This window comes from Octodon degus, unplaced genomic scaffold (assembly GCF_000260255.1).
Source record: "Octodon degus isolate 3935 unplaced genomic scaffold, OctDeg1.0 scaffold00328, whole genome shotgun sequence".
Lineage (NCBI taxonomy): Eukaryota > Metazoa > Chordata > Mammalia > Rodentia > Octodontidae > Octodon > Octodon degus.
This window is the reverse complement of record NW_004524904.1, coordinates 577211-599873: the sequence shown is the minus strand read 5'-3', so window position 1 is coordinate 599873 and position 22663 is coordinate 577211. Positions and strand designations below refer to the sequence as shown.

At 46.7% G+C, this 22663-nt stretch overlaps 2 protein-coding genes across 8 annotated transcripts in view; one reads left to right on the top strand and one right to left on the bottom strand.

Annotated features, from left to right (window-relative positions):
- Wdr41 (WD repeat domain 41) overlaps positions 1–6746 on the top strand; it is a 41378-nt gene extending 34632 nt beyond the window's left edge. For both annotated transcript variants that reach the window (XM_023708085.1, XM_023708084.1), the window contains exons 9-13: positions 897–1081; positions 2898–3019; positions 3815–3903; positions 4837–4970; positions 6474–6746. In XM_023708085.1, the coding sequence (XP_023563853.1) occupies positions 897–1081; positions 2898–3019; positions 3815–3903; positions 4837–4970; positions 6474–6626 (683 nt within the window). In that variant the 3' untranslated portion in view covers positions 6627–6746. The remainder of the gene's footprint in view (positions 1–896; positions 1082–2897; positions 3020–3814; positions 3904–4836; positions 4971–6473) is intronic.
- Positions 6747–9298: 2552 nt separating this feature from the next.
- The window catches only part of Pde8b (phosphodiesterase 8B), a 263896-nt gene continuing 250531 nt past the window's right edge, over positions 9299–22663 (bottom strand). For all 6 annotated transcript variants that reach the window (XM_023708079.1, XM_023708078.1, XM_004647794.2 and 3 more), the window contains exons 16-22: positions 22440–22575; positions 21380–21578; positions 16817–17034; positions 15485–15605; positions 13564–13731; positions 11132–11261; positions 9299–11035 (exon numbers count right to left, since the gene is read on the bottom strand). In XM_023708079.1, coding sequence (XP_023563847.1) covers positions 10926–11035; positions 11132–11261; positions 13564–13731; positions 15485–15605; positions 16817–17034; positions 21380–21578; positions 22440–22575 — 1082 coding nt within the window. In that variant the 3' untranslated portion in view covers positions 9299–10925. The remainder of the gene's footprint in view (positions 11036–11131; positions 11262–13563; positions 13732–15484; positions 15606–16816; positions 17035–21379; positions 21579–22439; positions 22576–22663) is intronic.

The window sequence follows — 22663 nt, the reverse complement described above, 5'->3', positions numbered from 1 at the left end:
GAGACAGATCCCAGCCCTGGCTTGTTTTTTTTTTTTTTTTTTTTAAAGCCTGGGTCTCACTAAGTTGCTCAGGCTAACCTCAAACTTGTAGTTCTCCCGCTTCAGCCTTCTGAGCAGCTGGATTACAAGCATGTGCTGCCATGTCTGGCAAGTTTTTCCCTTCACGAGCAAGTTATATTCTCAGATCTGTCTCTTTTCCTGCTTCCTTTGGAGCCCCTTGGCGCTCTATATTTATAAAACTACCCACCTTTTCTTCAGTCTTTTTTGTTGTTGTTTTGTTTTTGTTTTTGCAGTACCAGGGACTGAACTCAGGCCCTTGCACTTGCCAGGCAGGCACTTATTCTACTGAGCTATCTCCCCAGCCCCTTCAGTCCTTTAAGTACTTGTAATAATTTATTCTATCATTCAAAAGTTATTTTGGTACTTCATTTAAGGTTATTTTATTTTTTATTCCCTGACAACTTGACCAAATTCTGTAGCTTGAGATAATTTCTTCACTAGAGCACATTATACTAAGTCATTAGTAAACCTGAGTGTAGCTCTGGCCTTCTTGTTCTGTTGTGGAATCCATGTGCTCGCCTGGGTATCTCACTGTTGCGATCGCTGTGGTCTGTGGAGCATTGCTCTAAGCAGTCCATGTGTTTCTACTGCTGGCCTAGAGCGGTGATGGTGAACCTTTCAGAGATAAATGCCAAACTGCAGCCCCAGACCCACTTATTTGTCCCCAGGTGCCAGCACTGCAATTAAGCCCGAATGCTGATTGACGTTTTAGTTTAGAAAAAGCAACTCTTATGCTAACGGTGTTTGTCTTAGAAACAGTCACACACAGGCCATCACTTCACCACCCCTGACCTAGAGGAACTGCTGAGTAATGGAGGTCTTTGAACTCTGCCTAGATGTGAGTTTTGTTACCGGTTCGCATGTCGGGGAGCTGATCATCTGGGACATCCCGGGGTGGACCGTGCGGGCCTATGAGCGCAGCTTCTGGGACCCAGCTCCACAGCTGGACGTCCAGCAAGAAATCAGACTCTGTCAAAAACCAAATGACGTTTCTATTCATCATTTCACATGTGATGAAGAGGTAAAAATAAAACCTATACATCTAATTTAATTTTTAAAATTGAATCCCATTATGGGTATAGAAAATATTGCTTTTAGTTTCAAGTTTTGCTTTAAAATGATCTAATAGTTTCAAAGATAGTGCTGTGTACATTTTAAAAAAGGCACTTTAATTGTTGCTTCTTATCTTAAGACAAGGGTAAGATGGTCACAGCTCTTTTGGTATGTTTCTTAGAGAGGTGAGAGAAATTTAACAGTTCCACAATGTTTCTCCGTTAGTCTGTTAGCACCTGAGGTAAGATAACTGCCGCTCTCTGATTCTCATCCTTCACAAGGATGTTCGGCAGCACATGTCCTATAAAAGATCAGCCAATCACTGAATTTTGGCTTGGATTAAAAAAACATCACTTATAGCCTGAGGGCCACAGAAAATGTGTTTAAAGGAATTATTTTTCTAAATGTAATAAAAAATGTTGGCTACCTTTGTGGAGAGGGAGTGGGATAGCATTTCTTTCACTCTATATCCTATGCTCTTAACCTTTCTAATCCTGAATGCATGTTGCTCTTTTTATTAAAAATTATCAGTGTTCTGGAGAGGAAAGATATCCTAATTGTTTTTTTTTCTTTACAACTCTTAGTAGAAGAACACAAGAAATAAATAAGAGGAAGATTTTAAAAGTATATATGTACTCCAAGATTGCTGTTTTGAGTTTCAAATTTGCTTTTAAAAAAAAAATAAAAAAAAAAATATATATAATAAAAACAATATGGTCTCAGAAAAGATAGAGATCAGATTGCTTAGAGACCTAAAAGCTATAGATATGCTTAACTTTATCCTTCTAATTTTTGAAAAAGATACTGAACATTTTTTTCCAGTCCAGATCACGCTATTTAGGTTCTGATGGGCCTGAGCTTGCTTTGGTTCGACTGGTATAGGTCTGAGTTGACTCTGGAGCCTGTCCGAGAGGTCAGAGGGCCCAGGTCTCTGGTTGCAACAGGAGATAGTTTGCAGGCGTTTGGCAAGGTCTGCCCCTGAGGCACAGTACCTATCAGGAAAGAGTGACACCTCAGTGAGTGCTGCCTGAAGTCCAGGAAGCCAGGTGCTGTGGTGTGAGGGAAGAGCAGAGAGCTAGACTAGCCTGACCTTGACCCTGGTACTGCCTCCATGTCTGGTTTCTTGTGAGTTCGCTCACCTTTACAGTTTTGCTGCTCTGGAAAAAGGCAGTAAATGCTCGCCTTCCCTGCCTTACCAAGGTGGTGCGCAGGCAGAGTGAGATGGTCGTTGGTGAGCGTGCCTTTAAAAGGTTAAGGTGGTTTCAGTAAGAAGGTGTCTCTAAGATTACATTTAGAAGGGTATTTTTGTGACTCCTTCAGAGGCTCCTAGGTGTCAGTGCCTCTCCACAGCATATGTTTGTCTGGGTCATTTGTAGGGCTCTTGATTAAGATGTGAATACAGAGTAATTTTGCTCACTTTTTCCAGGCAAAAGTAGCTGAGTAATTTTCCTGAGGATGCAGTGTTAGTGGGTAAAACCCGGCTGTCCTCGGCAGCTTAGGCCACGTCTCCTCCTTGACTGGTTGAATTTAGTGGGGGGAACGTGGTGCCCGGGGTGCGAAGCGCAGAGCTGCCTCCATGGGGGTGCTGTGCTTCTGCCTGCTGTGTGCTCTGAGCTTTCCTGGGTGCTTGGATGGATTTGGACTTGAGAGGGCAGTGCAGTAATTTGGGCTGAAGGTTGGGAACAGAAAAGGTAATGGCTTTTGGATCTCATATATGGCTGGAAATCTAGCTCACCAGGGAGTGAGCGCTAGTTTTACACCCATTTCTGAACTTTCCCCTCCAGAATGTATTTGCCGCAGTCGGGAGGGGCCTGTATGTGTACAACCTCCAGATGAAGCGTGTCATTGCCTGCCAGAAGACCGCACATGACTCCAATGTCCTGCACATCGCCAGGCTGCCAAACAGGTACCAGTGCTCATCTGCTGTGCCTCAGACCGAAGGACATTATGGTCCTGGGGCCACCAGTGTCATTTCTCAAGTGGCCCAGTTTCCTGCCTCTGAGGCTTGACCTGTGGTGGTGTTTTGGAAATGAAGACTCCCTTATAGCTCTCTCCAGCAGAAGAGCTAGTAGCAATATATAACAAAAATCTACAAGAACAAGGTTTGAAATGAATTACATTTAATTTTATGATAAGAGATCTTTTAAAAATTGATGTTGAATAGAAGTAAAAGGCCTTGGGGCATGTGCAAAATTGTTATTCTTTTCATATTTCCTATGAACCTGCCCTTTTGTTGTGTGTTTATAGGCAGAGACAAATGGTAGTCTCCACGGTGAAAGCTACTAAGTGGGTGTCTTCTTCTCAGGGTGGGCTTGGCTGCTGAACTTCTGGAATGAAATTCTGGGAAGGGCGTAGCCTTTTCTGTATTTAGGTAGAAACATAGTAAGAGGAGGGAGGGACTACACGCTGCTCAGGACCCTGTGGGGATGTAATGCATACTGTGTTTGCCCGAGTGCACTGTTTTAGATGGAGATAATACATTTGCAGTCTTTGAGCCAATGTCACATAGTGTAGCATGTGCCTTTTCTGAAGAATGCTTTTAGTTTGCATTGTACAGCCGCGTTAAATTACAGTGTTTCTCAGCTCCTGCCAAGAGCTGAATAAAAGCAGCTAAGGATTCCCGGATTTCTCTCAGTGGCCATTTAGCATCTGGGCCTCCATGGTGCTCTGTCTTTGTGTCACTGGCTTTCTGTGCTGACAGGCAGTTAACCTCCTGCTCAGAAGATGGCAGTGTACGCATTTGGGAGCTACGAGAGAAACAGCAGCTGGCAGCTGAGCCGGTACCAACAGGTGTGTCTTTCCCAAAAAGGTAGTGCACCGCTTCCCCACTGTCTCTTCCTCCCACCTCTCTGTCTGTCTCTGTTTCCCCATGTTCTCATACAAAAGGGAGAAGAAAGGTGGTTATATGAAATCACAGGAATATTACAGCATATGCTGCAAAGTGGCATTGGTGTCTCTAGGAGGCATAAGTCACTGGGCCACAGGACTCATGTCTTCATGCTGCCCTGATACAGAGCTGCCTCAACAAGGATTTCATTGTTTTGAAGGAAATCTATTATTTTCTAGTAATCTGAATGCCCAAATGGCCTAATGAATTGTGCATTTGTATTGTCTATGATTTTAACTGATACACAAAATTTATACCATCAGATGTCAACAGTATTCTTTGGCCATGAAGTATTATCATTAATACCAATTCAATTTACAGAAAAAAACCACTCTTCTTTGTGCTGATATCATGATTCAAGAACCCTTGACATTTGTGTGTTTGGTTTGGAAACCAGACCACTGCTGTTTGAATGACTTAGTTGCCAACCCTGGGTGGCTGCTGGTGCCTGGCACTGGGTCTTTCAACTTCCATGAAGTTCTAGGGTACTGCGTGTGGCACACGTGCAGCTTTTCCTCTAGGTTTTATTTGGAATATTTTTTTTTCTTTTGACAATTAGATACTTTCATTCAGGCTTTTTATTTCTGTTTTATTCTTAGTGACTGAGTTTTTTTTGTCACGTGACTATGTCTTCACCAGTGGGTATGAGCAGCAAAAAGACATACCTGGTTAGAAAGATGAAACAAAGCAATGTATTATAAAAACTAGCATAGTATCTTGTACCATCCATTGAACCCTTACCTACTATAAACGCAGAGCAGTTTTGTATTTTCTGGTCTCATTTTATGATTCTTAGCACAGCAGTTTGGGGAATGACTGAAATTTTTGTTTTCTAGGTTTTTTTAATATGTGGGGATTTGGAAGAATGAACAAACAAGCCACCCAACCTGTTAAAAAGCACCAAGAAAATGGCACTTCGTGTTCACTGGAGCTCATTGGCGATCTCATTGGACACTCGTCCTCCGTGGAGGTACAGCTCGCAGTGGGCCTGCACCCCATGCTCTGTGCAGCCAGCGGCTCTCAGAAAGGCCCGTGCTTTCTCAGTTGTAGGTTTGTGTTGCGTGGACTAGCATAGGCTGTAGTGTGGGCAGTCAGGATCTCCTTTTCAGAGGGAGGCTCTGACGAATCTGCTGTTGAGAACAGATGTAGTGTTGTTGGGATAGGAAGAGCTGCGAGTAAGAGCAGTGTGAGGAGTGTGGAGTGTGCGTGATGGCAGATGGCACATGGGAGGGAGGGAGCTTAAGCGCTAATGAATCTGATTCCAAGGGCCTTCATCAAATCCGTGGACAGCATTGTTTTCACTTGTCTCTGAGGGATAATTCGTTATCTTTATAAAACACTGTACTTGCTGGATATGCTCCTGTAATTGCAGCACTGAGAGAGGCTGAGACAGGAGGATTGCAGCCTTGAGATGGGTATAAGTGAAATAGGCACACTGTGTCTCAAAATTTACACTAAACTAAACTAAAATGAAAAGGGCTGGGGATATAGCTCAGTAGTAGAGCACCTCTGGGTTCAGCCACCAAAAGAAAACAAGCCCCCGTACCTTATTATTGTACATATATCAAAATTAGTTGACATTTACAAGGTGCCCAAAATTGTGACTCATTGAAATCCAGAGACATTCAAATTTATTACAAGCAATGTTGTGTGAAATGAGATCAGTGCAGACGAAGAGGTGACTGGAACTAGTCACAGTGCCCTGATAATAGCTTAAGAAGGGGCCCAATTAATGCAGTTTTTGACTGTTCTTCTCTGTCTCATAGCCAGAAAGTAATGGACTGCTTTTCATTTGGAAGAGCTTCATCCTTACACTGACTACCAAGCATTTCCTGCCTTCCAGGAATGTAGTCTAGCCCCTGGGTTATAGAGCCACTAGATGCTGGAGCTTATGAAGAGATACCTGATGCAGTGTTGGTACTCGGGAAACTTGCTCACTCATGGAGAGGAGGGAGACAGACCTGATAGGCTGTTCTCTGCTGCTGCTGTTGGACCCAGAGGAGTGGCAGCAGTGAATGATCAGGGCTCAGAGAAATAGCTTTTGCTGAAGCCTGTACATGTTGGTGGAGGAGCAGGCTTGAGGCTTGCGTTGAAGCAGGAAGGTCAGTAGGACTGACTTTGTCACCACCCGTTCCCTGCTGTTGGGGACCGTCTGTCTCACTCTAAGAAGTAGCTCAGCCTTTTGGTTTTTGTTTTGCCTGGTGGCTGTGGGTATAGTTCAGCATGGTGAGCAGGCAACATGGTGACAGAGGACAAAGACAGTGTTTTGTGGTGGCAGGGAGCGGATCGGCTGGCCAAGAGCCAATTGTGACTTATCAACACTTGAAATTTTTCATGAGAAATGAAAGGCTTTTCCATTGAAATAGAAAAAGACTTCTAGGTATATCTTAAAGCCCATATATTAAACCAGCATTGGCTTTTTTTTTCCTATCCTGAAGTTCCTATAATCAGTAGTCTCAATGTTTCTTTGCAGATGTTTTTGTATTTTGAAGATCACGGACTAGTGACTTGCTCTGCGGATCATCTCATTATCTTGTGGAAAAATGGAGAGCGAGAATCTGGATTACGCAGCTTGAAATTATTCCAGAAACTAGAGGAGACTGGGGACTTGTACCGTGCTGCCTAGTGTAAAGGAGCAGGAGTACACTTGGATGAGCCTGCAGCACCGAGTACAGCCTCATGCCCTGTACTAGTAGTGCACTGATCACTTAAACTTGCAGTTTTTGACAAACTATACAACTGTGTGTGTTGAGTTCTTTTGCGTGCATCTTCTCAGGTGTTATTAGTACACTCACCAGGGAACATGCTGATTGGTTCCCAATGGGTGTGCACTGTTGACTTAGGGTCGGATTTTGCATTTCTTAATATGAACCTAGATCCTTGTGAAGGAATGGCCTGTGTAAGAAGTATTGTATAAGTGTACTCTTTCTCCTGCAGATTTCCCTGAGCTCAAACTTGAGTCTTAGCCAAAAAACAAACTGTACTACTTCAGTATAGTGATTTTTGATACTTATTTTTTTAAAATCATTAAGAAGTTTTTCAGTTTCAGCTACTGAAGTCTTTTTGTGGTTGAGTCCGTACGCACCTGGTGAGGGTGTATTTCTTTTCTGATGTGAATTCACCTGACCAGCCCTAGGCCAGATGAGTACTGGACCAGCGGCTGCTACACAGGTGTGCTCAGTTGAGCGCTAGCTCAGCATCTGTGCCGTGCTCCAGGGCCAGGGGCTGCGGTCGCCAGTGCCTCATCCAACTGAGCTGGTACAGTGTGAGGTGCCCAAGAAGGCTTCACTTACATTGTCCCTCAGGTGTCCACTGCAATTGACTCATCTTTATCACACCACCAGGTTTGTGATTAAAGTCCTCTTTTGATGCTGAAAAACATGGAATTATTCTTAAATTGCCAGTTAATCCTAAAGAGCAAAGAAAGGGAAAGGTAACTGGCATTAGATGACTGATCCTTCTAAGAAGCCTTCTGCAGATCTGTGTAACACACACATGCACACGTGCATGCACACATGCATGCACACACACGTTCCCTCCCAAACTGGAATCAAATTCTTATTTTCATTAGTTTTAGGTTTTTCCACTCGCTGCAGTCAGGCCAGCACAGCTAAGCTCACGGGGTCGACCAGAAGCATGATGTTGTAACTGAGGAAGCCAAGGCCTGTGCCTAGTCAACTTGGCCAGTTGTGTCTGCTTCTGTCACTGTGTAGCTGAGAGACAAACAAAGGAGAGTGGAGCTCGAGAGGCTGAGTTGACCTTGTGGTGCACATGGAGGAAACGACATACTGTTCCCAGCCAGTAGAAATAGCTTTATGGAAAAATATATTAAAACTTAGGCTAGCTCCATGGAAGAATATGAACGTGACAACTGGCAGTGCCTTTGAGCCAGTGAACTCAAGCCCTGTCCCAGTGGTGCTCCTCCACCCCTAGCCAGCGTTCTGACCACTGAGGGAGACATGTGAGGGCAGGTCATGACCTTCTCCAGGCAGACAGGTGGTCTGATCCATGACTCAGGCCCCAGTCATGCAGACTCATGCCATGCTTTCACTCGTGGGCTGTTCTTTGTGAATTCACTATGTCATGAGTTGATAAAGATGTTTGCTACAATTGTATGGTAAGGAATTCATAGATTTTTAAACCATTTTTACTTATTCTGGGTTAGTATTTTACGAGTTGCAGGAGCACACACACACACACACACACACACACCGTAGCAAACCTCAGAGTCACTGCACTCTAGATGACTGGGTTTCCACCAGGACAAACGGTAAGTTCAGAGGGATTCTCATCCAATTGGTGAAGCTGAGGACTTTGGCTTCCCGAGTGCTTTGAGTTGGTGTGAAGGAAGGTGGGAGCAGCCCGATAGGAGCTTCTGGCGGGGGGTGGGGGGCTCCAAGCCCAGTCACTGCTCAGTAGGAACATGCAGACTTGCTATAAGCCAAACTTTCAATTTATAAGAAGTGATCATTGAGTTCCATAGATACTATGTGAGTTTCTTCATTTCCCTAGCTTGGTTTCTAGTATTTCCTGATACTTACAGTACCAGAACTAACTATAAGTTATTGTGCCTTGTCGTTTATATTTAAAATACTTGCACTGCCTCCTCTGGCTGGGACACAAGATAAAGCAGGGCTCACCTTTACATTTCTCTGAGTTGAGTAGGTGCTCGTCTGACTTGTTCCTGGGCAGGAGGTAAACCAGTCCTCACTGTGGCAAGAAACTTCAAAATGCTAAAATCCAGTGACAGTGCTTCACAACTAACTGGCTGGAGTAATAGGTATGAGGAGATGAGGATCATTTTGTAATTTCCTAAATTAATATGTCCTCAACAGTGTTGTGTTAGTAAATATGTATAAGAGGTCATCGTACTCTTGCATTATGTGGGAACTGACTAGTATACCACCTGAAGGACTGTATTTCTAACAAACTACCTGAAAGAATGTACCAGTTAGCAGGGCTGTGCTGAAGCTGTGATACTTGGCGGTCTTAAAACATCTAACATCCGCATGTTAATAGAGTTTGAAATTAACTGAAATTGATGTCATGAAACACTGAGTAAACTATAATGTTTCATACAGAAAAGGCCAGAGAGCTGATAAATGTTACTTTCCACATGGAACCCAAAGCAAGATGGTCAGGAAAAAAAGATTTTCCTTACCTCAAGCAAACTTCTGAAGCTTAGGCAAATTATTTGATGTTATAAATGCTTAATATGAGATTCTGGCATTCTTATTTCAATGTGTGATGAAAACAGCGTGACTCATGAAATAAAGGACACTAAACCCAAAATTTGAAATTATGAAAAATTTAGGCCAAAGAGGTAAAATAAAAACAGCTGTTGGGAATGAAAAATGGCTGTAGGAATTTAGTTACAGGTACTTCACGAAAACACTTCATCACATTTACAGAGTGCAGCATTACAACACAAAGCTGGCCGCTGTCCCAACCAAGCAAGTTCTCTTATCATCTAACAAAAATAATTTAAATACATTTCTTTGCATGGAATTGTCATATATGTTTCCATTTTTTTGTACAAAACATAGAAAAGAACATTGGCACGTTATGTAGTGAGAGGTCATTATTTTTCTTTCCATGTACCAATTTCATGTGTTCTGCTTCCTAATTAGCAGGTGGAAAAGTAACTACTGATTCAGTTGTTTCAGTTTCTGTTTCTGTCCCTTAGAAATGCCTCATGGGGTACGGAGAAAGAGAAACAAGATACTTTGTTTACTACGTTTCTAGTGTTCACAATACATAGAGAAGGGTTGGCTGGTAAAAGGAAAACCCCACGTCTGACTTGATGCGGATCACAGAAAGTTGTGAAAGAGCTGTATAAAAATATGCACTTGTGCTTCAGAAGCTTTAGCGTACAATTAATAGCTTAAAATAGTATATACTCCCTTTCCATACTCTGTTTTCTGATACACCTATACACCTTGCAATCCCTTTTATCTGCCACTTAGAGCAGATGCATGGTCTCAAATATAGGCAAGTTAAAAATACCTGAACCTTGAAACTCCCCCTCCCCTCCCCAAATATATACGTATAGGTGGCGCATGGCACAACAAACTCCGTGGGCTTAGACCCAGGAAATTTAGATAGTTTTAATAAAAATTTTCAACAGCAAATGTATATAAATTTTTTTTCTTTTCTTAAAAAATGCTTGTCCAAGGGCATTCAGATTTGATGGCTTTTGTATAATACTCAGCATAGTGCCTCATGCTTGCCTCAGTAAGGGAATCACGTGGGCCCCACTCCAGATGTTGCCCCCCACCCCCATGGATGACTTCCATTTCCATTGAAGAGGGCCACACCCTGCTGGCACCTGGGAGGAAGTGCTCACCAGGCTCAGGCTGCCCTCTAACTGGGGTGTCACACCACCGAACAGAAGACCATCTCACCATGGAAGCCGTGAAGCTGACTACTATATCCATAATTTGGTCCTAGGTGTTTTGCTCATTTTATGTAACTTTTTTCTTAGGTATGTCTGTTCAGATAAGCTTTTTAGGAATCCTTCAGCTCTTCAGACCGATGCTCTTGCGAACAGTCAAGCTAAATAGCAATAGTGACTTTTATGGTAAGAGATGAACCAGACACTAGCTAAGCTAGTGGAGAGAGCCTCCCTGGCACCAGGTCTTGTGTCCTGCTAGCTACAGTGACCTAGCTCCGCGGTGTGACACAGGCACACAGGACAATGGCATGAGAGAAGATTTGCCAAGTGTTTGTTCTGCTAATAACTGACTATTCAAAAGAATGTGTGTTTTTCTTCATGGTACTTAACTTGCTAAAACTGAAATTTGAGGATTTGCAAATATCAGTCATTAGCTCCTTAACCCACACGTGTCGTGTGTTACAAAGGTCAGCCGCGCAGGCACTCCTGGGATTCTTAGTGCCCTTGTAGGAGAGGTTGTGCTCTGCCGGCTTAGCTGTCAGATGGCAGCCTCAGACTTTTGCACTTCAGATCATCTAATGTCTTCCAGTGTTTGTAGTTGTCGGCCAGGTGCTGCATGAGGGCGGGCAGGTGTGCAAAGGCTACAAGGACCAAAAGACAGGGAACCTGTGATGAAGGGCAGTTGGCACGGAGGATGACAACACAGGGTGTGGGTGATGAAGCAGTAGTCGACTTACCATCCCAAGCGTCAAACATGTCTGTGATGAAGTAGTCAATGAAGGAGATCTGGGACTTGGGGATGCTGCAGGTGTTGCGGTCAAACACGGGCATCACCACAGGGAGCCCCTGTCTCTTCTCCTCATCTGTCTGTAAGAAAAAACACCGCCACACGGGGCTGTGGGGCACAGAGAAGCCTTCACAGTAACAGCTTGTGTCTCAGAAGCTGAGAGCTCAATCCTGGGACAGTTTTAACTGTGAAGAAACAGACTGGGCGAGGTCATGAGATGTCCTGCAACTGCAGGCTGAGCCTCATCAAATTGCCCCACTGGGAGACTGAGCCACCCACCACCCCTCCTGGAGCACTGACCTCAGGGTACTCCCCTTGTGATCTGTTGTACAGTCAACCCTGGAAGTCTGGAAGGCTGCCCTTCCATCCCCTGCTGTCACGCATGGCTACACTGGGTGAGAAGCTGGCACCATGCATATTGTTAGCCAGAGTTTTCCCTGCCAGGTGCTTGTGGCTTTTGGAAACATTAAAGAATGACCTCTTTGAAGTGTTAATAGCTACTAATCTTAGGACATTTCAGCCTTTGAATATGTCTCACCTCTTGCCTTATGAACAGGGCAGACACACCCTTGTGCCAGACACTGGCCTGATGGCGTCCCAGGAGAGCACTCAGGCAGTCCAGTTGTGGCTGGAGAGCTGCTTTTCTCCACAAGGCACCATTTTTACTCCAAGGAAGGGCAAACTGTTCAGATTTGGGTATTAGGCAAGCAGCTCTTTCAAGTACTGTGTACATGTGTGTAAGGACAGCCACTAAGCTCAGTGGCCACACAGCCAGAAGCAGCTGACCCTTGGTACATTTTCTGATCTTCCGGCCACACTAGCTTGTTAGTACATTCCTTTTAAGAAGAGGATGCTTAAATAAGAAGTTTCCATCAGCGAATTTAGGAGGGCGTCCTCTGACTCCCATTGCAGAGAGACCAAAGCCCTGAGTCCCAGATCTCCCTCATGCAGAGCAGAACTAGGAGTGGGGCTTCCCATCCTCTCCCATCCTTGGACTCCTGCTGGCTCTTGGCTTGCTCATTTTGGGCCAGTTGGCAGAGCAATCCAGAAATCTCCACTGATGTTCAGAGAGCAGCTCTCACTCTGCCCTCTTCTGGCCAGCCCAGAGAGACCTGTCCTACTACTCCAGCTCAGGGCTCCTCACTAGCCCTGAAAGCTGCACTGGCTGGCTGGGATCTCCCTGTCAGCCTGCTAGGCATCACCTGTGTTCGTCCTGTCTCCGCGGCATGTTCCAGCCAATCCCCTTAGCCCAAGCCTCTCATGTGCAGCTGTGGGACTTGTCACACTCTCTTGAAGTAAGGCTGTATTCCAAAAGGCACCTGGCAGTATAGTATATTGCTTTCTGAATTCTTCTTGTTTAATTCCTCTTTACACTGTTGCAGCTACCATGAATTGCAGATTGCTGCTGTCCTTATATAAAAATTTTATTTGCCTTCCTTATTTGCTTAGGATGTGTTTTTTCCCCCCAGAAAGTATTTTCCTATTTTCACATTTCTAAATCCTTAAAAAAAATCACTTCCATAATGCTTCCTTTTTAGGAGGTATGATTAAAAAACATGATGTGCATTTAAATTTTATAAATTTATTACTGTAAAAGACACATTGCCATTGCCCTGCCAGTACTACCCCAGCCTGCTATGAAGACGCTCATCCCATAGTTCTTGCACCTCTGGAGTAGAGTGCTCCTTCCTGAGCATCCAATTACTCCACCAAGTCCTGCATCAGGTAAAATGTTTTCCTTTCATGAAGTCACATGATGCCAGATTTGGGGAATAAGATGGCTAAAAGCAAGCAGTTTCTTTCTCAAGCCTGCCTTTCCCTGGACAACACTCTGCAGCAGTGTTCACTGTATTTTTTTTTTTTTTTAATAAACTTCGTAAAGACACCCATGAAAAAGGACTTCAGAACTGCTTCAGAAAGTCCAAGAATGATGGGATGAATGTGTTCAAAGTGGGCTGGGAAATTTAAAAGACATTTTAAATGTTCACTGTATTTTCCCATCACCTGTGGTATCCAGAACAAAAAGTCTGTTTGGATTTTGAATATACACTTCCTTCAGGTGCACTTTGCATTTTTACTGGTCTTTCCTCCCAGTCCCAGCTGGACTGGGAATGACCCAGTGACCTGGGGAATTCATCGGGCTTCTAGTTCTTGTGCAAGTTGTGAGTCTGAGGATCTGAGGATGCAAATACTGCTAAAGGCTGGGTCTGTTCACTCCCCCGGGCTGCATGGCCCCCCACACCCCCAGTCTGCTAAGGACTGGCAGCTGCCCCTTTCCCAGTGGAGGAGCTGGGACTGCTCAGGAGCTGCCCAGCGGGACAGAACCTGAGAACTGCGACCAGGGCCACTGCTAGTGGGGTGCAGGCTCCCCAGATGGCGTACCTGCGCAAAGTACTCCTCGGAGATCCTCCCGGCCCACTCTATGCACAGGTCCAGGGGGCGGCAGGGGTTGGCCACGTCGGCACACTTGATCATCATGCGCTTGATGAGCAGCTGGTTTTCCGGGAAGCTCTTCCCTGCCGGGCCACAGTCACAGTCACCGCCCTCAATCTAGAAGACAGAAGCGTGGCTCAAGGTGGTTCAGGCTGGCTCACATGCACTGCTGCCCAAGCACACTGACACAGCAGGCTCTTGTAGGCAAAGCTTTGTGCCTTCCTTTCGGCAAAATACAGTCTTTACAAAAAGACAAAACCTCCAGCAATGCAGAGTTTAGCTATTATGGACTGTGGTACTACATAGTTACATATGGATCATGTTCAGTGACATCTGAGAGGCTGGTGGTACATTGTACACACCTGCTGGGGGCATCAGTGGTCCCAAAGTGTGTGGCAAGGCTGCTACAGGGGACGCACACAGGGTCCCAGCCGATCACACGGAGCCCAAAGGTTACTCCCCTCCACTGTCAGAGATACCACTGATGTGAGAGTGTGGCACAGTTCCTTAGCTCTTCAGAGCTCTACTGAGTGCAGAGACCCCAAGGCATTTAGGGGTGCTGTCTTTTCAGGCTGGACCTACTCACTCGGTCCTTGACAGGCAAAATGTGTTCCAAAGGTGACAGTTCAGATTCTGTGCACCTGGAAGACACCATTTGCTATAGGCACTGCCATAAACTGTGAATCTCAGTGGATGGCTGGGCATTTGCTTTGATAATCACCCCATTTCTTTTATTTTTATTTATTTTTAGGGAAGGATCTACAGGGTGTTCAGGGTCTCACTACTAGATCGGACTCGTAGTGATCCCCCTGTTTACAGCCTCTCAAGAGCTGGGATTACAGGTGTGTGCCACCATGCCCAAGTCTCAATTGCCATCTCAGCGTGCCCCGGGGGTGGGGCCAGAATGGCAGGCCTGGGATCAACCCCCTGGCCTTTGTGCTTGCTTGCAGGCACTTTAATTCGCTGAGCTATTTGGCCAGCCAATCACCCCATTTCTAAAGTCTACAGTTCTGTACGGCCTGTCCCTCAAAACTCCCTGGATACTGGTGCCCACAATGCCTCCATGGGAAGTGGAGTGCTGTGGCGTGTTGGTTCCCATGTGGCCACTGCCCCAGCTCTGCAGCCCTGCATGAGCAGGACTTGCCCACCTTGTGCCACGGCCAGCCTCACAGTGGCAGGGGGCAGCTAACTCTATCTTAAACAACAGAGATGTGACCCTTTAGTTCCATCCAAAAATCCAGATTTCTAAGGGCATTAAGGCAGATCTAAGGTACATAAGGAAGTTCGAGAGGAGAAGTGACTTCCACTTCTGTTTTCTAGTCACCTCTGGTTTCAAGGAAGTCTTTAGATCTTGCCATGCTTATTTTAATGAAAAAATAGGAATATGTTCTTTAAAACATTCTCCAACTTTGAGGTTTCCTAAGAGCTCAGAGAACAGATATTTGTATATTTTCCTGTCTGTTTTATTTATTTATTACTTATTTGAGATAGGATCTAACCACATAGTCCAAGCTAGCCTCAAGCTTGAGATCCTGCTGCCTTGGCCTCTCAAGTACACAGATAGCTTGTGCACATCAAGCTCAGAGGAAACAGAATTAGAAAGGGCTTTAATCTTCTAAAACACCACCGTCTAGGTAGTCCCTGCTCAGCCTTGGGTGCCTCCCACGGTATCTCCTAGGCCTAGCTCCTTTCCCTGCTGGCTTCATCTCAGGGCCCTCTTTCATGGGTGTTAACTCTGACTTGCTGTGGGCACTGTAAATCTATTTTCAGAAAGAGCCAGGACTCCTGGCCCTTTCACAGCTCCAGGCAAACAACCCCTTGCCTTCAAGACAGAGAACACACTCCACGTCCTGTGAGGGAGGCTGCTTACCTCAGCTGCCAATGGCTTGTTGATGCTGTTCACAAATTTGTTCACATGTTCAAAATGTTTTGTCATCTCTGTGGCCAAAACCATGTCAATAATGGCCTGGCGCAGTGTTCGATAATGGTTCCTAAAGTAACCGAAACAGAAAGGGCCTTGTTCATATGAAGGACTAAGTTAGACCCGCCCTGCTGCCATTTCACCAAACACTCCCAGCCTGCACAGCACTAGGCCAGAGTCGAGTGAGTGCAGCTCTCAAGGGTGGCTGCCTGTTCATCCTCCCGAAAAGCTGGGGTCCTGAATGCTCTGCTTTGCTCCCCAGCCAAGCTCCCTCATGTGATGATGAGGATGAGGGCACCTGTCACCAGGTGGTCACTACTTAATTAAGGCGAGTCCCTTTCCCCTCTTTCAGGACAGAAGTGACAGGCTGGGCTGGCAAGCGGAGGCCCCTCCTGCTGAAGGCCCCGACAGACTCCAGAGAGAATCAGTGTGTCTGCTGATGCCAACAGACGCTGAAGGGGCTTGTGTTAATTCTCAAGCTCGCAACTGACAGAAGTTATGATAGATGGAGCAAAAATCCAAAACAACTGTCTAGTTTCTATCATTTTCTAACTTCAACTATCTTCAAGAGCCAGAATGGGGAGCTGAATAAAACTGGCTGTCAGAATGAATTCCTTCTACCCAAATTTAAAAACTCATCCTTGATACAGATGAAGCATCAGTTGGAGCTAGAATAGCTGGTCTCTTTTTTCGAACTTGGGAGACCGCATTGAAGGTGGAGGAGCAGCCCGAGGCCCAGATGTGCTCTTTCCCTTTCCTGGGATCTGCCCTGCCTGACTGGGCCTGCACAGAGATACCCAGGGCCTGACCTCAAGGCGCCTGACCAAGGGTGCTCCGGCAAGAGGGGCTGTGCCTCTGTGACCACATCTGGCCAGCTTCCAGCCACCAGGCCTCTGTGGGGACCTTCTCAAGGTGGGGTTATTAGCCAAAAATTAATCAGGGAAGAGACAGAGAAGGACACATTTTCTTTGAGTTACACAAAAGACAGGATGTTGTCCTGGCAGGGTAAAGATACCAGATAGACCTTTTAATAATACAATCAGTATTTGCTTTGCAGGATACGAAACGGTTTTACGACTTTAACAAAGACTAAATAAGATTTTAAAAGAACAATGATGGTCTGAAAAGTAAAATCAAGCTGATGAGAGCCAGGTAGGATTGTATCATCTGACTCTCCGGCACAACTATTATTTCCATTTGCCCTAAGCTGAGCATACAGGGAAAGCCGAGTTGCCCACCTGAGCTGCACAGACTGAGCCCAGGAGCCTGAGCAGAACCAACCTGTCAATGTTCTTGAATATGTTGCATTTGGCATCCTTGACTGTGAGCTGGAAGGCCAGGGCCGTGTGGTGGCTCTCCAACACCGCAGTGTCATTGTAGAGCACAGCGAGCTCACTGCCGGCATTGCACAGGAAAGAGTTGGTCCTGCCGGGGTGATCCACGTCATGGACTGTGGCGGCGATCAGCGCTGCCACCTCATCCAACTGATCGAGGCTTCCCTGGGATGAGGGGAAGAGACAGCAGGCATTACCCCCAGGATCCCAGAGCCCTCTCAGGGGGAAGGGCTGAGGGAGGGGGGTTTCCTAGAATTCTTTTGGTCTTCTAGCCCTAGTTAAGGGGCAGCCCCACAGAGGCGCAGCCTCTCTCCAGAGCCCAGGCATCCATCCCTGCAGTGCCGTGGCTGGATCCAAAATGTCCCTTGGCAGTGTGTGGAAGGAAGGTGACTGGATTGGGGTGCTATGCTCATCAGTGATGTATCCTCTGAGTACTTCAGGCCTCATATGCTGCTGGGAGTGGGGCTGGAGGTACTCACTGGAGGTGTGACTGGTGGGGGACTGTTTTGTCCCTGGCTCCCTCCTGGCTGCTAGGACAAAAGCGTCCTTCCTCCTCTATGCCCCCTGCTATCCTTCTGCCTCACAGCCAGCTGACTGTGGACTGAAACTCCTGAGTTAAAAGAAACTCATCCTCTCTGCTGGGGATGGAATGTCCTCCAGCAACTGTGCCTGCTGGGTGCTTCTGCCGTGACTCTTACTCTACTTTCCAACTTTTGAAAAGATTTTGAAAGCGCCATAGTAAAGAGCAGAGGCACAACAGCACCAGCTGCACAACGGCAGAATGAAGAGGGCCCAGCTAGATCAAGGGTGGAGATAAATTTTATCCGGAGCCCAAGGCTGAGGTGGCTCCTGCAGCTCAGAGCAAAATAAGCACTGAGCTAGCAGACAGCAAAGGCAGAAAGGGCAACTCTCTAAAGCTTTCATTATGCAAATAAATACAAACTGCAAATGTCTAGGGGATGCATGCTCTCAGCTAGCAGTTACCAATGGGATACTGTGATATAAGACACGCTGTACTATGAATCCATCCAGTAATTATTTATGAGGTACAGACTGGGAGCTAGTTAGCATGCATAATGCCTGCAATGATTTATATGCACACAGTCTCTGAACTAATGGAGCTTATACTCTAGTGGAAAAGCAAATACATTTAAAGACATGGAGAGAAGGGTTAAGAAGGAAAAGTACAAGTTTTAGGAGCATAACCATGGGGCCTGGGCTAGCTTAGGGCAACAGTGCCCAACACTGTGATGACAGAAATGTTCCTTGCACTACCATGGGTAGGCGCAATGGAGGACTTTGTAACTATTTTACTTAGTAGCTATGTGAGGCTATCAAGACTACCAATTTGGACACCACAGGGCCAGAAGGTAGCCAGGGACAGCTGCTGGAAGGCAGGTAGTGATCTCATGGAGAAGCAGGGCTTAGCTAAGCCACACGTGGCATGAGAGGGCGCCCCAGGCAGAAGGAAGGGCTCAGCCAACAGCCACGCCCACAGAGGCCTTACTCAGAGCCTAGAAAGCATCCCTGTGGCAGGAGCCAGAAGCCAGGGGCCTGTCCCTGGATGGCGCCTGAGGGCAAGTATGAGCTGGGTGTCCCTGCTTGCAGCACAGGTTTGTGGGAGGCACAGCCTCTTCTCAGGTAAGGATGAAGCTGAAGCTCAGCCTTCCCGCATGCCTGCTAGCCCCGGATGCAGGGCCCATACGGGTTTAGGATGCAGTGGGTTTGTCTGAAATCTCTCTGCCCCCCAGTTCTAGTTGGAATTTCGGCCACTGGGACCTGGAGAGCAAACCCTGTGTTGGCCCCACTCTGCTGACCAGGTTTCCAAGCATAACAGTGGCCAGCACCAGCCAGCAGGGTGATCCTACTTCGCAGCTGGGTGTGTGGGGGGGTGTGCACTGCAGCTTTCAAGCTCAGGACCCAGGCCTGCCCCGGCTGAGGCCCCACCTTCCATGGTTCTTCCTGCCCCAGGCCTCCAGCTGCTGCTCCCTGACTGTTCCATGCTGCTGGGGGTCTTAGGCCCATTTACTTTCAAATGATTAATAGAGGTAGATTCAGGTACAGAGTAGAATGCACAGTGGAACTGCACGGGAGCTGCCTTTCCTTCCAGTTCACCCATATTTCCCCAAATTCCATGACAACGGCACCTGAGCAAAGGTACCAATCATAAGCATGTGCCGTGGTGGCAAGCAACGGGGGAAAGTGGGAGAAGATGTCCAAGCTCACCAGCAAGGGGAGAAGAGGACCAGCCCCTCCCGTGTGTGTGTGGGGAGGCGGCTGAGAGGCTGGCTACAAGAAACCCCCAAACCTGCACAGCAAAACTCCAAACCCTTGGAGTACAGATGTCTGGTATCCTTCACCCTTTCATTAGCCAGGAAGAAATCTCTGGACCATGCCATGGGTACTGACCAGTATGGGCTGCATTCTGGGGTGGCCTGTCCCTCTGGAGTCACATAGAGAAGGCTCAGGGAATGGGAGGGAGGCTGGCTCCACGGCTATTCCACCTGCAGTGAGATGGGAACTCGGGGAGCGAGTCTGGGACACACTGAATGGTCGCCAGTTCCTGGGCACACTGTTTCTGTGGCCAGCTGGGGAAGTTCCTTGGGCTGGGTTGGAGTTCACACTCAGCGTGTGCAAGATTCTGGGTTCTAAGCTGGTGTGGCAGCTGGCCAGCCCATGCCACAGCTGCCTGCAGCTCTGGCTCCTGAGTTCCTGGAGGACTGGGGATGGTGAGCACCTTATCTCTAGCCTTAACCCTGCTTCTAAGACAGCGACTGAGCAATTCAAGGAGCCTCTGCACAGCAGCAGAAACCTGTGGAGGGGGAGAGTCTGGGAGAGCAGCGAGGGATGAGGAATTCCCCAGTCCCGGGCAAGTCCAGTCTGTGTCCCTCTGTGCAGGGGAAGGGAAGGCGCACTCCTGGGCTATGGCAGGGGACCTATGGTCGTGGTGCTAATGACCTGGGTGCTGTCCCCAGTTGGCCGTGCAAACTCAGCTGTGTGACGCTTCTTACAGAGAGATGAGTAGCTGCACTACAGCAGGGGGCGGAGGGGCTGTGGCTCCTCCAGAAAGGCCCCATGGATACAGGGCACTATGGTTACTTTTTTTTTTTTTTTTTTTTTTTTAGACAAAAGACAAAAATCTCTCAAAGCATTATTCCTGGACCGCATGCTCTGCCTTCCTGTGGAGGGAAGTGAGCATCCAGGTAGGTTTCTCTCCAGTTCTGGTGCCATTCCTCTGCCTCTGGCTGCCCCTCTCCTCTCCTTGAGCCCTTAATATCTCTCCCTGGTGCTCAGGTTTGAAACCAGGTCTTTGTGCTGAGTTACATTCCTAGTCCACTTCTTTTTATTTTGAGACAAGGTCTTGCTGATTGCCCAAACTGGGCTTGAACTTGTGATCTTCAGTCTTCCAGAGTGCTGGGATGACAGGGGCATGCTACCCAGAAAACAATCTAACGCTAGGCATTCAGGTTGATGTGAATCCCCCCATGGCATCTAAGGTTTAAACTCTACTTCTGTGTGTAGCAAAGGAGTTCTGGGGCGCTTGTGCAGGTGAGTCCTTGAGAGGCAGGGGCAATGGGTCACCTGCCTGCTTTCCATAGCAGTCAGGGCTGCCCTGCCAACAGTACTCATGTGAGACAGACAGCACTGAACTTTGCATAACACAAAGTATATGGGACTGTCACAGTTAGACAAGGGTCACTGGCACAGACATACATGAGCACATACCCAGGAAATGCCACACACACGTCAGTTAGCAGGACCATACACATGCATGTTATTATCATCTGGATTATAACAGGCCAGTGGCCAAATCCTGCTACTGAGACTTAACCTCAAGACCTAGTGACCATGCGCTGGAATAATTAACCCTTTCATGCCTGGTGAACATTTTGGGGCTACCCATAACAACAGAGCATCATTTTTTTCCACTCCAAATTCTTATTACTTGGAGTATTTTAGGTAACATATATAAATCTCATGTAAAAATTTAAACCAATTGCCATCTTCAGCATCAATGGGTTGAGTTCCATCATGCAACTCAGTTGCACAAAGCTCTTGGCATAGGTCTGGAGCCAGGAACGTGGATCAGTCATGCATACAAAAGAGAAGCTATGGTGGCATAAATCAGTGTTTCAAGCATTTGAAGGAGGGGAGAAAGGACACATCTTTATAACACTGAAATGACCAATTTGGTGGCCAAAGAACCACTGTTAAATTAATTGCAATTCTAATGGTGTTTGTAGATAGGATATCATGTCCGCATCTTGTACAGCAATTAACCACGGGGAGGAATGTATGCAATGTATTAAATATTGAAACTGTCCTACCAATTTGATTTGAAACTGCCTCATTGCTATTTGTTTATCAATAAAATTATGGAAAAAATAAAAAAAATAAAAATAAAAAAATTAATTAATTGCAAAACAGACATTGGCTTAATGTACTTAACAATGTTGAGTTCTGGATCTCTGATCCAGGCAGGCAGCAGATCATGGTATTGAAGCCCTACCTTGACTCTTTCCTTTCCCAGGAAGAAAGCCGTGGCATGCAGGACATCAGCCGCATGGGTGGAGTTGTGGTAGGCGTTGGAGGAGTGGTAGTTTGCTTCAATCACTTGGAGCCAGGCCCGAAGTGTAGCTTCTGAACAGTTTAAAAATTCACATACTCCAAACCGGGAGAAGACTTTTAAGCCCAAGTAAACCAGTGGCCTGCAAAAGAGGAAAAATAACCCAGACTTGCTGCATTTCAGGCCAGAAACTTTTCTTGGCTGATGATGGGGCATGGAAACATTTTCCTATGTTACCTTCACAGGTGCAAAAGAATGCCCCTCCCCCATATCAGTAGGACACAGTACATCTTCTCCCCAGCAACCTCTTAGCGTAAAGACCACATTATTTCTGGGTTATTTGTAAGTCACAGGCCATGGTTGCTCTGACAGCCAAGAAGGGCCCATGGCAGTGTGCCTCTACCTCCACTTCCAAGGAGGCCCTGAGACTGCTTCTCACCTCCTCAATTGGAGGACACAAGGAATAGTGTGCGTGGCCTCAGCAAAGTCACAGCACTTAGTCATATTACTTATCAATAGTGAGTGATTCATATCCCACATGGAGCAACCTCCTGCCTGCAATGGAGAGTCAAGGGAAGGCTATCATGTTCTCAAAGTCCCTGTTTCTCTCTCTCTCTCTCTCTCTCTCTCTCTCTCTCTCTGTCTCTCTTTCTGTAGACAGGGTCTGCCTGTGTTGCCCAAGGTGGCCTCAAATTGCCAGCCTTTCAAGTAGCTGGGAGTACAGGTAGGGCCAGTGCCCCCTGCTTCAGGCTAATTTTGCAGGATAGTACTTTAGCAAGTCCAGGGATGAGCAATCGTAGCACTCTAGTCTCACTGGCATGAGGCCGTGAGTCAGGCAGCTGAGAGTCAGGCAGCCGTGAGCTGGGCAGCCATGCACTCCTCACTGATGTGTACTCCCTCTCCATAACAGAGCCCATACAGGACGTATATCTCCCTCCATCTCCGGGTCATGAACATGGCCACCAGTGCCCCTAGTCGGAGGCCAGCAATGTCACCTACCTACCTTTTATGTGTGACTGCTTCCAACTCAAAGATGTTGAAGTCCCAGCTTTCCTCATTATCAAGCAGCTGGGCGATGCATGGAGGGACATCATTGATGGTGACAGGCATTGCGAGGGGACTGTGACTCTGGTGCACATCTGAGCAAACACACGCGGGGGAGGCTGGTTACCTGTGGGGTCTTGGTGTCCCTGAGCACCTATCACCATCTCTATGGCTGCCACTATG